At 40.5% G+C, this 16260-nt stretch overlaps 1 protein-coding gene across 4 annotated transcripts in view; it reads left to right on the plus strand.

The window, feature by feature from the left end:
- ARHGEF3 (Rho guanine nucleotide exchange factor 3) overlaps nt 1–8301 on the plus strand; it is a 315292-nt gene extending 306991 nt beyond the window's left edge. For all 4 annotated transcript variants that reach the window (XM_080807093.1, XM_080807094.1, XM_080807092.1 and 1 more), the window contains 3 exons: nt 1168–1338; nt 4866–5052; nt 5963–8301. In XM_080807093.1, coding sequence (XP_080663219.1) covers nt 1168–1338; nt 4866–5052; nt 5963–6315 — 711 coding nt within the window. In that variant the 3' untranslated portion in view covers nt 6316–8301. The remainder of the gene's footprint in view (nt 1–1167; nt 1339–4865; nt 5053–5962) is intronic.
- The last annotated feature ends 7959 nt before the right edge of the window (nt 8302–16260 follow it).

Raw genomic sequence — 16260 nt, forward strand, 5'->3', positions numbered from 1 at the left:
CGGCTCAGGTCATGATCTCAGGGTCCTGGGATCGAGTCCCGCATCGGGCTCTCTGCTCGGCAGGGAGCCTGCTTCCTCCTCTCTCTCTCTCTCTCTGCTTGCCTCTCTGCCTGCTTGTGATCTCTCTCTGTCAAATAAATAAATAAAATCTTTAAAAAATAATAAAAGATGGGAAGAAAGGAAAAGCTGGTCTTTTCACTCTTGGAGGACAGGGGACCCTGCTGATGGGGTCATCATTTTACCTTTGGTTGATGTCCTTGAGTTTTTACTCAACTAATTTCTTGTTCCTTTGTTTTTTAGTATGTTACATCATTTAGACATATCATCTATGTGATAGAATAACACATCAGAATAAACGCCCACTGATTGTGTCTGAGTGCTGTGCTCTTATCGCGTTGTTTGGTTCATTTTGCAGTAACAATGCTACATCCACCCTTGGTCTGAAATCCCTCTACCCCCTACTGTTTCCACATGTGCTACAGGCATGGGTGTGAGTGTATGTATGTAGATAAATAGTTCCCGTCATTACAGCTTGTGTCCTTTCTTTCCATTTCTAGTTCTCTGTCTTTTTAAAATCGCTTATGTTTTATCACAAAAAAGCTACTCAAACCATTTCTTCACACCCAATTTGCACATCTTGTTTATAGGCTAGAGTGAGTACCTGTAGAGAAACCTTGAAACTGAGTTCAAACCCACAAAGAAGATCCCTTCTGGGGACTACTGCATTCTGCTTTGTGTTCTCTCCTTGGCTACGGTTTTTATATGCCTGTATCTTCCACATAGTAAGCATGTTTGAAGAAATGTGCAACATAGAGCTCAGTAGTAAGGAGTCCTGCACATCAGAATCTATACCTTCTATCTCTTCCTCTTGGATAAAATCATGCATCAACATCAGTTTTCTATATAATACAAATACCTGCATGTGTATGCACATATGTGTGTGTGTGTGTGTGTGTGTGTATCTGTGTGTACATGTATAGATGGATAGATGGACACAATATGTTCAAAGCATGTGTTTATTTTTGCCTTTTCCCAAAGAAGCAGGTTAGATAACGGAATCTCAGAGTTAGATGCAGGTCTGTCTGGGTGACCTCGGCTGAGCCCCTGGGACTTATTGGTGTAGACAGTTTGCTTACTTTCCCCATACTTTCTTCTTTGTTTCCATAGATAAACATCATTCAGGGAATCGTGGCAGAAATCAACACCAAGACTGGGGAATCTGAGTGCCGCTATTATAAAGAGCGGCTTCTTTACTTGGAAGAAGGCCAGAAAGACTCTCTAATCGACAACTCAAGAGTGCTGTGTTGTCATGGAGAACTGAAGAACAATCGAGGGGTGGTGAGTGGCTACTCTCCTTCAGGGGTCTGGTCCTCCGCCTCCCCCCCACCCCTCCCCCCACCCCGCACTTAATCCATTTAATGCCCAGCCTCCTGTTACTCTGCCTTCCCTACCCAAGATCACATTCTTCAGACAAAAATTGCTTTCCAGTGTCTTTTGTATCTTAGGATCCCATATGCATATGGATATATATAATTATATAATAGTATGTGTGTGTGTGTGTATATATATATATTTATATATTTTAATTTATATATAAATAACATGTTGTTATGTGTTTCTAGCTTATAATTAATATATATTTATATATATTACACAAAATATGTATTATATGTATTTTAAAATTTCACAACCAATATATATTCAGGAAGAATTTCAGGACCAACAGAGGGTTGCCAATTGTATTTTGTTTGAGCATGACCTTCAGTAACAAATACAAAACAGTTAACAACATCTCCTCCGGCTTTGATATCAGAAAATGGGATGATTTTAACAAGATATTAAAAGTATATAATCTCAGAAAAACAGCTCTTAAGTTGAAACTCTTAGCTTTATGAGAAATTCTTTGCTTTTTTTTATGGATTGGTACCCATCCACAGACTGCCATTTTAAAACCAGTTTTTGTTTTAAAACTAGCTGTATAGCTAACTCTGCCCAACTTCCTGGCTTTTATGCCTGAGTAGATTTTGAACTTGTTCCTCCTCTCCTATCATAGCAACTTGGATGGATCTCCCTGGGGCACTTACTACAGTGGGCTGTGATTATCCACCATGTCTGTCAATATCTTCCATTATGTATGATCTTTTAGGATAGAGACCATGTCTCATTAATCCCCAGCACCTATTATGGGGACCTGGCATGTACTAAGCACTCAGTAATGTGAGGTGAATGAGTGAGTGAATGAATGAGTAAATGTTTGTATAAAGGATGGATTTGAAATTTTATGAGAGCTCAAAATTCATTTAATTCACCAGGTTCTTTTTATGTGTAGCCAGTAGAAATTAATGCTAATATGTCTATGATATTTTATAATTTAAACATATTATACATAGAAATGTATATTTATATCATGTATAGATTTTATTATATATAACAAATATTTAAATTCAATGTTGGGAAAGCCATTGAAAAAAGCTCTTCTTTTATCGTATTTCATCTTCAGTATCTAGTCAACTCTTAGAATGAAAGCCAAAACCAGATTGAATAGTTCTTAATAAAGCTTTGATGATTTAAGGGACAACGTTTTGACCTGGCCTTTGGAGTGGCATTTGTGAGCAGGCTTGGAAATATTATTTGAAATCACTGAGTGTATGTCATAGTGCCCATTATGAGAGCTGCTGGGGATCCAACTAGCTGGTGGTCCAGCAAAGGTACTGAGACTGGTCACGACCACTGCTTGAAGAAGTGTTTCTGTTTGACTACAGAGTTATTGGTTGCTAGAAAGCAGCATTCTGCTTCTTGCTGATTTTCAGAAAACTCCAGTGGACTTCTAATGCCTGATACTCTGGCTTCTAATGTCTGATACTCTGGCTTCTTGAACATTCGTTCTCAGAAGCCCTGTGGGAAATGGTTGGGAAGATACATCACTGGATGGGATGAGGCCTGTTCTCTTTCTGTCCCTCAGTCAAGGACTGAGACTCCCTGGTTAGATGTGCCTTGGGCATTAGAGATGAACTGTAGTTCATTTTTCAGCAGACAGATTTTTGAAAAACAAAGATAGCAATTGGAATAGGAGGTATGTTTTATTGTTTTTCTCAGTAGAATGATGGAAGTCTTTATGAACAGTCCTGTGCCAGAAGAAAAGCTGATTAGTTTGATGGCTAAAAGGAGCTGAGACTAAGAAGGGAAATTCTCAGTTAACATTCATAAATAAGGGATGTTTTTAAAAGGTTTCCTAGACAATCTGAGTTCAAATTACCTACCTTGGCTAGAGAGTTGATTACAGTAGAAATAATATTTTAAAAACCTAATGTTTAATATATACAATATCCAACCCCTCCCCTACCCATCCCCCCAAAAAGGCTTAACATTCTTTCTATATCCCCCCTCCAAAAAAAAAAAAAAAGAGCCCTTAACTTGGTTATTTTTTGCTTTACTCTGTTTAAATGCACTTTTGATAAACTCTCACTCCTCAATCTCCTCCCATGCAGTACAAAATTATCAGTTTTATTTCCACCATCCAACATTTGCTTGAGCTTTAATTTCTATAGGTACATGTGTCTGTGTCTGTCTGTGTGTGTCAGAGTGGGTGTCGGGGGGAGGGTCCAGCAATTTCTTTTCTCCCAAATGTAAAATTGTCTGATAATGCTGAATGTGCTTCCCCTGCCCCAAATCAAGATTCTGATGTGAGTTTCCACTTCTTTGAGACCCCTGGGTTCACATTCCCAAATATCTCCACCGGAAAACCAGAACCAGCTGCAAAAGTTGTAGAACTTTTCATTTCCGTCCATCCGCATTTCCAAACTGTGAGAAGAGTCTAGCACTAGGAACGGAATGGGGCCAATTTACCCTGGCTCCACCCAGCGAAATTGCTTTCATGATGTGGTTTGAGACAAGCCTTTATTTTGGAGATTTCTTTTCGCCCACAACACACACATCAGTCATCAGCCTTTTAAGCACAACCTCTTCAGAGAACTGAGGTTCCGAGGAACATAACCGAGAAGGACCAGTTCTTTGATCATCTTTCTTTGTGGCTCTGACAGCACACTCTGGTTCCCTCGGGAATGGGCAGTGTTCAGAGTTGGAGTGCCTGGATGGAGCTGATACTCAGCTCTGTGGCTTAAGGAACAAGTGTTTTTATGGGTTTGGGAAACAAAGATTAATATTAGGCTTTGAAATACCATTCGTATCCTTTTTTTAAAAAAAGATTTTATTTATTTATTTATTTGACAGACAGAGATCACAAGTAGGCAGAGAGGCAGGCATGGAGGGGGGGCAGGCTCCCCACTGAGCAGAGAGCCTGATGCAGGGCTCAATCCCAGGACCCTGAGATCATGACCTGAGCCAAAGGCAAAGGCTTTAATCCACTGAGCCACCCAGGCACCCCTCCATTTGTATCCTTCATAGACTATAGTTCATTATGATCTCTCAGGGTTATATTGGGTGCTATAAGCCAATGTCTGGGTGGGGGCGGGGGTACCCACTTCTTTTTCCTTCACTGTTCCCTTTATTCCATCCCCCCTTCTCACTTTTTTTTCTTATGGAGGCTGGAGGCTCTGTGTGTCTGCACAGGCTGCGAATATGCACTATGCATGGTGTCCCTGCAGCCGGCAGTCCAGGCCGCAGATGTCTGTAGGCAGAAAGGCCTTCTCTGTGGGGGCCACAGGGAGGCGCTCCTCCAGGACAGGCACTAGATGCATCTGGAAATAATTCCAAGATGCCCGACTTATGTTCTGGAGGTAGACCTGAGCCTGAAAATTGACAATACAATGTGAAGCTGGTACCTGGGCTCCTCTTACCCACAGAAGTCCCCTAATCCACTAGGTAGACTGTTGCTTAGGGAAATCCTGTGGATTCTTTTCTTCTAGAAACTGCATGTTTTCCTGTTCCAAGAAGTACTTGTGATCACTCGAGCTGTCACCCACAATGAACAGCTCTGCTACCAGTTGTACCGGCAGCCAATCCCTGTAAAGGACCTTCTCCTGGAAGACCTGCAGGATGGAGAAGTGAGGCTGGGCGGCTCCCTGCGTGGGGCGTTTAGCAACAACGAGAGAAGTATGGATGGCAGTCGGTTTTGACCTGTTGAATGTCTTTGGTTGTGGTGCTTCAGAGGGAGTGTCTGGCTGGTGGAGAGAGAAGTAGCTGTGGCCTTGGAGTCACACTACATTCCAGTGCTGTCTCATTAATCACTGCTTGTGTAACCTTGTGCCACTTCTGCAAGCCTCGGTTTGCCATCTGTAAAATGGGCATGTATTCGTACCTACTTTATAAGGTTGTTATAAGGATTAAGATGCATTGCACCTGGCTCACAGAGCCTGTTCTGTGTCAGTTAAACTAAACAAAATGTCTCCCAAATGGTGCGCTACCATTTTTTTTAAATACACATAGCTCCTATAGAGATAATGAAAAGAATTTTTTTTTAATTTTTATTTGTGTTGTTTGAAAATGTATTTTTATTTTAAAGTGAAACTGAATTTATAACGGCTCTGAGTCCTTGCATATCTCCTCAGTCCTTTAGGTACTATATATACAAGTACGATTATCGTGTGGAGGGTTGGGGGCATGGTTTGCTATTACACAGAGCTTCTCGAACTTGAGAAGGCACTAACTTGGGGCCGTGGTTGAAAGTCCAGATTATCAGGCCCACCTTAGACCTACTGAATCCGAGTCACTTAACGGTAGGGTCCGGGTGGGTAGTTTTTAACCAGCTCGTAGGAGATTTTAATACATAGGAGATTTTAATTTTCGGGCCTTAGGGCAACCGAGAGCTGCCCTGATGTCAGATCCAGGTGCTTGATGGCTGCAGAGTAGAGCTGCGCCGTGTCCTGGACCACTGGGACACATTTTGTAATCAATTAATGATGCTGCCCTAGGTACAGGGGGCTCGTGTCACTCTATAGGTTACCTCTGGCCTGGGAGAAATACCTGTCCATTGACCTTTTTTATGTGTATTTTTCATTTCTAGTTAAAAACTTCTTCAGAGTAAGTTTCAAAAACGGTTCCCAAAGTCAGACCCACTCACTACAAGCCAACGACACCTTCAATAAGCAGCAGTGGCTCAACTGCATTCGTCAGGCCAAAGAAACCGTTCTGTGCGCTGCCGGGCAGGCTGGGGCACTGGACTCCGAGGGACCATTCCTAAACCCCGCCCCCGGGATCCGGGAGCCCCAGGGAGACACAAAACTTGAGCAGATGGACCAATCGGACAGTGAGTCAGACTGTAGTATGGACACTAGCGAGGTCAGCCTCGACTGTGAGCGCATGGAACAGACGGACTCTTCCGGTGGGAACAGCAGGCACATCGAAAGCAACGTCTGACAGAGGCGCGTGTACTTCCTGGAAGCAGCCCTGTGTCTTACCTGTACAGTATTTGCATTCCACACACGGAACGGTTTGGAGAAGCACTTTTTAATACTGTGGTGACCATGTTGCCCCTCGTCTCTTGTATCTGTATCTTTGTCCCTAGTACTGTAACTGCCAGTCTGTCTGTAAGCTGGGGTCTGTGGCAGCTCTTACCCTGTGTTGCATTTCACAAGTGTCTGGATGGATGGAGAGGTACTTGAACAAGTTACTTTCACTTGTCCTGCTGGATTTTAAAAAATAGAAAAGAATCTCTAAACTACTGTTTCGTGTAGATTGCTTAAAAAGAACCCTCCCGTGCTTCTCTAGTGCTTTCCTAGCTCTTTGACATGATAGCTGAAGGCATGGAATTTACAGGGCCTGGCAAACAGGGCACGAGGAAGTCACTTGTGTTTCATGACGCTATGTGCAGGAAAACGGGAAAAGATCGATCCTTGCAATGAGCTTGGTTCAATGTTATCCAACCAGAAAGCATGAAAACATCCCGTGGGGATGCTGGACACTTAATGGTGCAAAGGAAGAAGCACTGTGTTGACCTTGCAGTGTCACCTAGTGCAAATTTGATGCAATAATCTATTAGGACATGTGGTAGTGTCTGACCTTAAAAGGACCAGCACGAAGGCAGCCGCCAGCTCTGAATCTTGAACTGAAAGGCAGTTGCGCCAGGGGGTGTCTGTCCTAGTTGCTGGCTTGCCTTAGAGAGCCATTTCTGGCCTAAACCAGAACAGAACTCAACAGGCCTGGGAAGGAACACCTGACAGAATAATAAGAAGGCCCACCATCATTTTGTTTCATGTGCCAAGGCCTACTCCTATTTTGGAGCATTGAGGAAGAGACCGCAGGTGAGTCAGTGACTCTGTTTACAGAAACATGTGGAAGAAGAGTTTGGAAGAAGTGCTTCATCATGACCTTAGGCAGGAAGTATTACAAGAAAACAAGGCCGGTGCCCTTCCGGGAAAGGCCAGAGCCTTGGGTTTTCCTACTCTTCTTTTAGGTCACCGCTTTGCCACCTCCGGCTCTGTGCTGTGATCAGAGTCGTAATCACATTCTCCATAGGCCAATTTTAATTAACTCGATGATTAATTAGGATCAGTTAGCCAAACTAGTAACCTCTTTGTCTAGCCTTGATTTACAGTGCAGGGTAGACGGCTGACCTTTAAAAAAAAGTTAACTGAATACACAGAAAAGCTCCCTGTGAGTGTAAATATTAAGGATGACCTGTGCAAAATTATTCCCATACCAGCACTAGTAGTCATAAGTCTAAATTATTGCCAAAAAGTTTTTTTTTAAATCTTCTGTGTCTTTCGAGTTTACAGAAAGCAGTAAATGCTATGTTATCATTTTATCATGTACATCTAACATGTGCATTCGAAGAAGCTGTGTGACAAGATGTATCAATATAAAAACAAGGTAATATTACTTATTTTTCAAAAATGAAAAAATGTGGTCAATTTTACCCTGTAAAACATATTTCTGTATTTATAGATTTTAAACATGGTGAATTTTTTTTCTATTATGAGTTTATTTAAAATTGCTTTGTTTCTCAAATTGTTATTGATTTAGCAAGTGAATGAACTGCTAGAAGCAGACATAAGCTGAGAACCGATGTCTGACAGAGAGGGAAAGACTGGATCATTGTCTACAGGAGCCATCGGCCACTTTGGCCAACGTGTTGAGACAAGAAGTCTGTCAAGTGCTGGCCTAGGGGAAGAAAGTGAATGTTTTGATGAAATGAATGTTTTTGTATAATGGCCTTAAACTTTTCTGGAAGCATTTCAAATAAATTACATTAAAATGTCATCCTCTCTGTGTACAGTATGTGCCCAAATGTCAAATCTCAGCTATCTTCCTGGAAAGTTCTTTCTAGAATTTTTGCTTGTTGTGCCCAAATACAAATTCTAAAATAGGGTGCAGGTTGAAATAAATGCTTTGATTTGATCTATCAAAACTTTTGCAGAACTCCTATTTCTAAGATCTATTTTTTCAGACATTCTCTAGTCCTACACTTATTCATTTATTCATGTTCAACCACTGTATCTTGAATCTGTACTGTGTGTAAAGGCATAATTGTGACAGGAAAAAAGCACTGAATTTCACTGATAGGATAGGTGACTGTTGAGAATCTTGAGGCCAAATAGGAGAAGTCAAGTTCCACTTTAAAATTCTTACTGGAAATTCAGGCCACTTTTTCTTTAGTTAATAGTTTGGGGGCAGCTGTATGGCTCAGTCGGTCAAGGCCCGACTCTTGATTTTGGCTCAGGTCATGATCTCAGGGTGGTGGGATCGAGCCCCACATTGGGCTCTGTGTTCAATGGGGGGAGTCTGCTTGAGATTCTCCCTCTCCCTCTGCCCATCCCCCTGGCTCTCTCTCTAAAAATAAATAAATAAATCTTTAAAAAAAATGGTTAGTTTTATTTCCTCCAAAAAGTAGTCTTTGTAAAATTCTATTTATTTTTTTAGAGGGCAGGGGAGAGGGAGAGAATGAGAATCTTAAGCAGGCTCCACATCCAACATGGAGCCCAAAGCGGGGATCCCAAAACCCTGAAATCATGACCTGGGGCAAAACCAAGAGTCAGACACTTAACCCACTGAGCCACCCAGGCACCCCCAAAAGGTAGTCTGTAGATGAAAAGACTAAACACTTTTAAGTATTGGTTGCCAATTCTCAGTAGCAGGGTGCATGGGTGGCTCCATAAGGCTAGTAGATAGCCTCACCTTTGTCATAACCTCTCACCATTTTAACATGTTATTAATTCTAAGATTCATCTAGATATTCACATAAATGTAAGTCCAATTTTTTTTTTCCAAATGAAAACTCACTCCTCCTCATTCCCTTCTTTCTCCTCCTTTCCTTTCTATCCTCCTTGTCCTTCTTCAGTGCCTCTTGGGACGTTCCCTCCACCTCTGACTACCATGGTTGTAGTGACTTTGATCCTGGAGCCTGCATCCCCACCAGTATACTGGCATGTTGTGGGTTAGTGCAAATGGCTGAGGGCTAAATGGTTTTCCTCAGTCTATTCTCAAGATGTTACTTTACACATAACTAGATGTAATCCTTACTGTCAAAATGAGAAATCATAAGCAAAGAAGAGTCAGAACCAGCAATTTCGTGCAAAATTAGAGTGTAGTTTCAGCTCCTGGGATGTGGTCACCACCAGGGACTGCTTTCATTGCCATTCCTGGCACAGTCTCCAGCAGCCGAGAATGCAAAACTCTTCATTACAACAGGGCGGTTTCCCCAAAGTCTCTGTGGGCACAGGAAGCTACAACCCACTGTCTTGGAGAGCAAGCTGTTCATTCACATCCTGTCTGTGTCCACCTTTTACTAATTCTCCAAAGGCCTGAGGACTCTCAGGGAGATTTGATCACACATTTCTATGTGGGTCATTTCCCCCCCTCCATTCCCCCTGGTATTATAGAAAACCCCCTCCGGGCACCCCTTCTCACTGCTGCAATTGGTTCACTAAACTGATACTATCTTTGTTTATTGACAGAATGCTGGCATTATGGTACAGAAAGGGAATTTGAAGAGGGTGACTCAAGCCCAAACCCACCAGAAGGAATCTGAAGATCATGAAGATTGAACACCTTGCCCATAGGAACACACAATGAGAAAAGGTGACTGTGTTCACTGCACCTCCTGGGCCTTTGCAAAGAAAATAATCATTACTCATGGCGTCACATCTCCTTCCTCCAGGCTGGGTTAGCACAGTAGTCAGCTCTATAGACCCACCCAGACTAAGCCCTTCTTCAACTGACTAGGGAAGGAATTAGAAATTAGGAATTAATTAGGAATTAGAAACCATATTCTGTACCTTTAAGAGCGGATCATCCAGGTCAGGAAACTGGTCAGGCATTCAAAATGACTTGTCCATTTACACATAGGTGCTCACACACAAACATACCTCAGTGTTAATGAACTGTGCTGCTCATCTGTGAAAGTTTCGAAGAATATCATCTTGCAGGTGTTGTATTCACTGTATCAGTTCCCCTCTCTGTGAAGGGATGCTATAAGCCCTCGGGCCATTTGAAAAGTGAGAGGGAATGTAAAATCACTTTAAAAACAGGTAAGAGCTAGTAGTATTCATTGTCGTTATTTCATACTTCTAAATTTACATGCAGTGTTATGAAATTTCTTGGAAGTATGGTGTTGGTCTTTTTCATTCATTGTGCTGCATAATTGGAAGAGGGGTGAGTGGTCTTCTCAATCCAACAAATCTGGAGTATTTTTTTGCATTTTTTTCTTTGGTATTTTGCTTTTCACAATTTTCTGTTTGGTTTTTTTTTTCTTTCAGGAACCCCAGGAAGATAGATTTTGAACTTTGTGGATTTGGTCTCTTCTTCCTGATTGGTTTTCAAATATTCCTATCCCTTTATTCTTACTTTTTATTTCCTTATATTTTATTATCTCTCAGGGAGACTTTCTTGCCTTTATCTCATAACCCTTCTATTAATTTGGGGAGAAGGTTAACAATAACAGTTTTTTAAAAGATTTTATTTTGGGGGAGCCTGAGTGGCTCAGTCAGTTAAGCTTCTGACTCTTGATTTTGGCTCAGGCTCATGAGATCAAGCCCCATGTTGGGCTCCACACTCAGTGAGAAGTCTGCTTGGGATTCTCTCTCCCTTTCCCTCTGCCCTCCCAACCCCATGTGCTCTCTCTCTCAAATAAATAAATAAATAAATAAATAAATCTTTTAAAAAATGTTTTAATTTTTACATGATCTTGATACCCAACATGGGGCTTGAGCTCACAACCCCGAGATCAAGAGTCATATGCTCTACCAACTGAGCCAGCCAGGCACCCCAATCACAGGTTTTATTGCTAAATTTTTCCCCTTTTTCTATCATTGTTCCTATTCTTAGAGTATCTTGTTCTTGTTTAGTAAAAGCGGTATCTTTTTTTTTTTTTTTTAAGATTTTACTTATTTATTTGTCAGATGGAGAAAGAGAGAGAGAGTGCGCACACGAGCAGGGGAACAGCAGGCAGCAGGAGAAGCAAACTCCCAAGCTAAGCGAAGAGCCCGATGTGGGACTTGATCCCAGGACCCTGAGATCATGACCTGAGCCAAAGGCAGACGCTTAATGAACTGAGCCACCCTGGTGTCCCATGAAAGCAGTATCTTCTCTAAACTCATAACATCATAGTTTTGTTGAGTTTTTTTTTCTTTTTGCATTGTTTGTTCATCTGAGGACAATAATAGTAATTTATAGTATTTGGAGGAGGATTAAAGGAGCTAATATGTCCAAGGATGCGATGCCAGATAACTTCATTTACTTCTCCAAAGCCACTCTCTAATATGATCCTTTTACTGTTCCTGTGGCACCTGCATCTACTTCATCAGTGGGCTCTCTTGCTTGTAGCTTCTGGCCAAAGGGGAGTCCTTACTTGCCATCAGAGAGGGAAGCAAGTGAGGTCAGAGTATTTTCTCCCCTAGCTCTTTCGAAGAATTGCCTTGGTCTAAATGCATCTCTTGACATGAAGTCACAACTCCCCTCAAGGAGTCCTCTCTGAGTTCCCATTAAGCTTGCCAGCCTAGGAGGGTACCAGCCCTACTGTCACTACCCCTGGAAGACTGCATCATCCCTATACCCTGCCCACAGTGCATAAAGTCCCCTTATGAAGTCCTCCTTGAATTAACCTAATTTGCGTCTGCTGCCGAGCCCGCTAAACCCCCGACAGATACTGGTGCCTAATATAATAAACATTATAGTATGTGTGCTATCATCATCATCATTACTGCCATTCCACCATCAGCATTCTATTTTCACATGCTGTGGTTCAAGGATACAAAGATCTTGTGGAATCATCAAAGATGGATTTTGTGTTTCTGTTTCTTACTGTTGTGATGGATTGTTTTCTGAGAAGAAACAAGAAAATCTATTTCAAAAACAAAAGCAAAATAAATACTTTTTCAGACATAGCAAAACCAGAAGAGTTCATAACCAGCAGACCTGTACTACAATAAATGTTAAAAGACCTTCTTTCAATGGAAGAAAAATGATACCAGATGGAAATATGGATCCACACAACAGAAAGAAGGGCACTAAAAATGCAACTATATGGGAAAACAGGAAATGCATTTTTCTTGTTTAAATCTCCTTAAAGTAATGAGTTCTAGCTATTCTAGAGTAAAAAGGACTAGCTTTACCTTTTCATCTGAAACAAACAAACAAACAAAAGAACAGAAAAAGACAATATATATGAAACTGTGGTTTTGAAGACACCAGACATCAGACAGTGAAGAACAATGGCTCTAAAGTGAAGGAGAGCAAATGAGTGAGCCTTGTGATTGCTCCAGCTTACTGCCTCAAAAGGGTTTTCATGCAGCAATGCAGAGTAGGAACCACTCACCACTCAGTGCAGACCGAGTCCAGTGAACTCACTGAGTAGACAAGATGGAGCTGAGAGTTCGGGGAGACCAAGGCAGCTATGATTTAGAGAGGGGAGCCTAGAGAAACAGCAGCGGTGGTCTGCCGAGTGACACACTCAGGTGCTCAGTTGAGTACTGATCGGGGCACACATGTGGAGAAACTACCCAAGCGTGGGGGAAACTATTACAAAGGATTAGAGGGAACTAACACAGTGCTGGGAATAGTGCCTGTTCCCACAAACCACACCAGAAGAATATCATAATTGAGTAAAGTACTCAGAAGGGCCTACTTTCAGTAGTGGGGAATAATTAACTCTACAGTAAACACGACTCTGGTTTCCACCTAACAAGTCTTAAAAGAAAGGCTAAAAAGGATCAAACCATTTCCAAGTAACTGCACCCCAGAACAAAACTCAGTTATTTATAGGACTACAAAATTATCCAGCATCTAGCAGGGTAAAATTCAGTGCCTGACATCGAATCGAGGACCATAAGGCATGCAGGAAAGTACAACCCACAGTGAAGAAAAAAATATTATAGACAATTGAAACCAACCCAGAATTGACACTAATGTTAGGATTAAAAGTAAAGTGCATTAAAGGTATAATTCTGCTCCATATTTTTAATGTTAGGTGGAGAAATGAAAAATATGAAAAAAAAGAGCCAAATCTAACTTCTGGAGATACAAACTACCATGTATGAGATGAAAGATACACTGGATGGGATTAATAGCAGATTACACATTGCAGGAAAAAAAAGCTCGGTAATATAAACTTTTAACAATATAAACTATTCACCATTAAACACAAAAGATAGTTTTTTAGTGAAAAAAGCACCAGTGTGTCACAGGACAATCTAAGTGCCCTAATATTCATATAATTGGAATCTCTAAAGGAACAGAGAGAAAGAGGAGATAGAAAAAATATTTGAAGAAACAATTGCAAATATCTTTCCAAACTTGATATAAGTGTCACCTCACAGATCCAAGAATCTTAATAAACACTAGACATAAGAACAATAAAACTATACCAAGGCATAACATAATCAAATTGTTCAAAACCAGTGATAAAGTCTAGCTCAGTTGGAAAAGCATGAACTCTTGATCTCGGGATTGTAAGTTCAAGTCCCACATTGGATGTGGAGATTACTTAAAAATAAAATCTTTAAAATAAGAAAAAAGCAATAAAGAGAAAACCTGAAAAAGTAGCCAGCAGAAAAAGACATGTTATGTACAAAAGAACAAAGCTAACGATAACAAAAGATTTTTCATTGGAAGCAAGGCAACAAAGAACACAGTGAGTGATATCTTTAAAATACTGAAAGAAAAATAACTGAACCTGGAATTCCATACCCAGTGAACACATCTTTCAAAAGCAAAATAAAAATCTTTTCAAACATAAAAAAGCTGAAAGAATACATTACCAGGAGACCAAAACTACAAGAAATTTTAAAAGAAGTCCTTAAGGCAGAAGGAAAATGATACTGATGGTTGCTTTCATATTCAAAAAATTAGTCAGGGGCACCCGGGTGGTGTAGTTGGTTAAGCATCAGGTTCTTGGTTTTAGCTCGGGTCCTGATCTCAGGGTCATGAGAAGAATCCACACATCTGACTCCACTCTCAGTAGAGTCTTGAGATTCTCTCTGCCTCTGCCCCTCCTGCTCATACTCTCCCTCTCTCTCACATAAGTAAATAAATCTTAACAAGAAATTAGACAATGTGGGTCACATGGGTGGCTCATTCAGTTAAGCATAATCTAACTCATGATTTCAGCTCAGGTCACGATCTCAGGGTTGTGAGCTCAAGCCCCGCAACCAGCTCCTCCCTCAGTAGGGCATCTGCTTAGGATTCCTTCTCCCTCCTTCTGCCTTCCCCACACCTTGTGCTCGCATGCATTCTCTCAAATAAAATCTTTTTTAAAGATCTGTTAATGTAATTCATCGGGTCAAAAAAAGAAAAAAAGGGGGAACACTTGGTCATCTTAATAGCAGAAAAGACATTTGGCAAAATCCAATATTCATTCCTGATTTAAAAAAAAAAAAACTTACAGCAAACTAGGAATACAAGGAAATGTTCTCAACCTGATAGAGGATATCTATCAAATGAAAACTAACATCATAATGCTGAAGACTGAATGTTTTCCCCCTAAGATGAGGAACAAGAGAAGGATACTCTCACAACTCCTATTTATTATTGTACTGGAGGTCCTAGCCAGTGCAACAAGGCAGGGAAAATAAGTAGAAGACATCTCAATTGGAAAGGAAGAAGTAAAATCATCTTTATTCCCAGATAATACCATCTATGTAGAATTTTTCCCCCAATTAATAGAACTATTATTGCATCTTTAAAATATCATAAATAAGTCTGAAAAATCATCCACCATCTTGCTTGCATCTAAGCTGAACAGCTTAGATCTTATTCATCAGCCTGCTAAACTGTTCTTTTTTCAGAAACATAGATAACACGTAAAAATTTTCTGACATCCTTGATATATTTTATGGAATATACAAAAAAGCTATAAAACATTTAAGTTCAAGTTTGCAGGATATAAGAGATACAGAATTCAATTGTGTTTTTATATGATAGCAATGAACAATGAGGCATTGAAATTAAAACCACAATACCATTTATATTACCATAAAAATATGAAAAACATGGAGACGGAGCTAAGAAAAGATTTAGAATCTGTATGCTGAAAATATAAAATATTGATGACAAAAATTAAAGAATACCTAAATGAATGGGAAAAGTATACCATGTTCATGGATTGGAAGACTCAATATTGTTAAGATGTCAGCTTTCCCCAGAATTAATCCATAGATTTAACACAATGCAAATCTGAATCTAATTGGACTGTTTTGTAGAAATTAGCAGGCTGATTCTAAAATTTGTATGAAAAAAAAAAATAAAATAAAATAAAATAAAATTTGTATGAAAATCTAAGGTATTTAGAATAGCCAAAACAACTCTGTACAGATTAACAAAGTTGGAAGACTAGTTCAAAACTTACAGGGCACCTGGCTGGTTCAGTCAGGGAGTGTGCAACTCTTGACCTCAGGGTTGTGAGTTCATGCCCCATGTTGGGTGTAGAGACTGCTTAAAAAAATTAATAAAATCATAAAAAAAAAATCCAAAACTTACTATAAAGCTACAACATCCAAAACAGGCTGGTTGGTATAAAGATAGACAGTCAATAGACCCAAATAGAGTACAGAAGTTTAACCAAGCATACAGTCAATTGATTTTCAACAAAAATGTGAAGACATTTCAGTGCAAGAAGATAGTTTTGTCATCAATGTTTTGTGCTAGGACCTCCAGTGCAATATTAAATAGGGGTTGTGAGAGTGTTCTGCTGAGGCAACAATCCCCCACCAACAGATACTAGAGTAACAGGTGGTACTGGCAAGAGAGACTCTGCCACTGCAAGTGGCCAGCCTAGGAAGCATCTTTGTTTCCATGGGCCTTAGACTCACCTCCTTCACCCAAAGACCCCTGGTGGTCCAGCCTGGGAAACACTTTCTGCCTGCTTAGCAC

This window comes from Martes martes (assembly GCF_963455335.1).
Source record: "Martes martes genome assembly, chromosome: 1".
Taxonomy (NCBI): Eukaryota; Metazoa; Chordata; class Mammalia; order Carnivora; family Mustelidae; genus Martes; species Martes martes.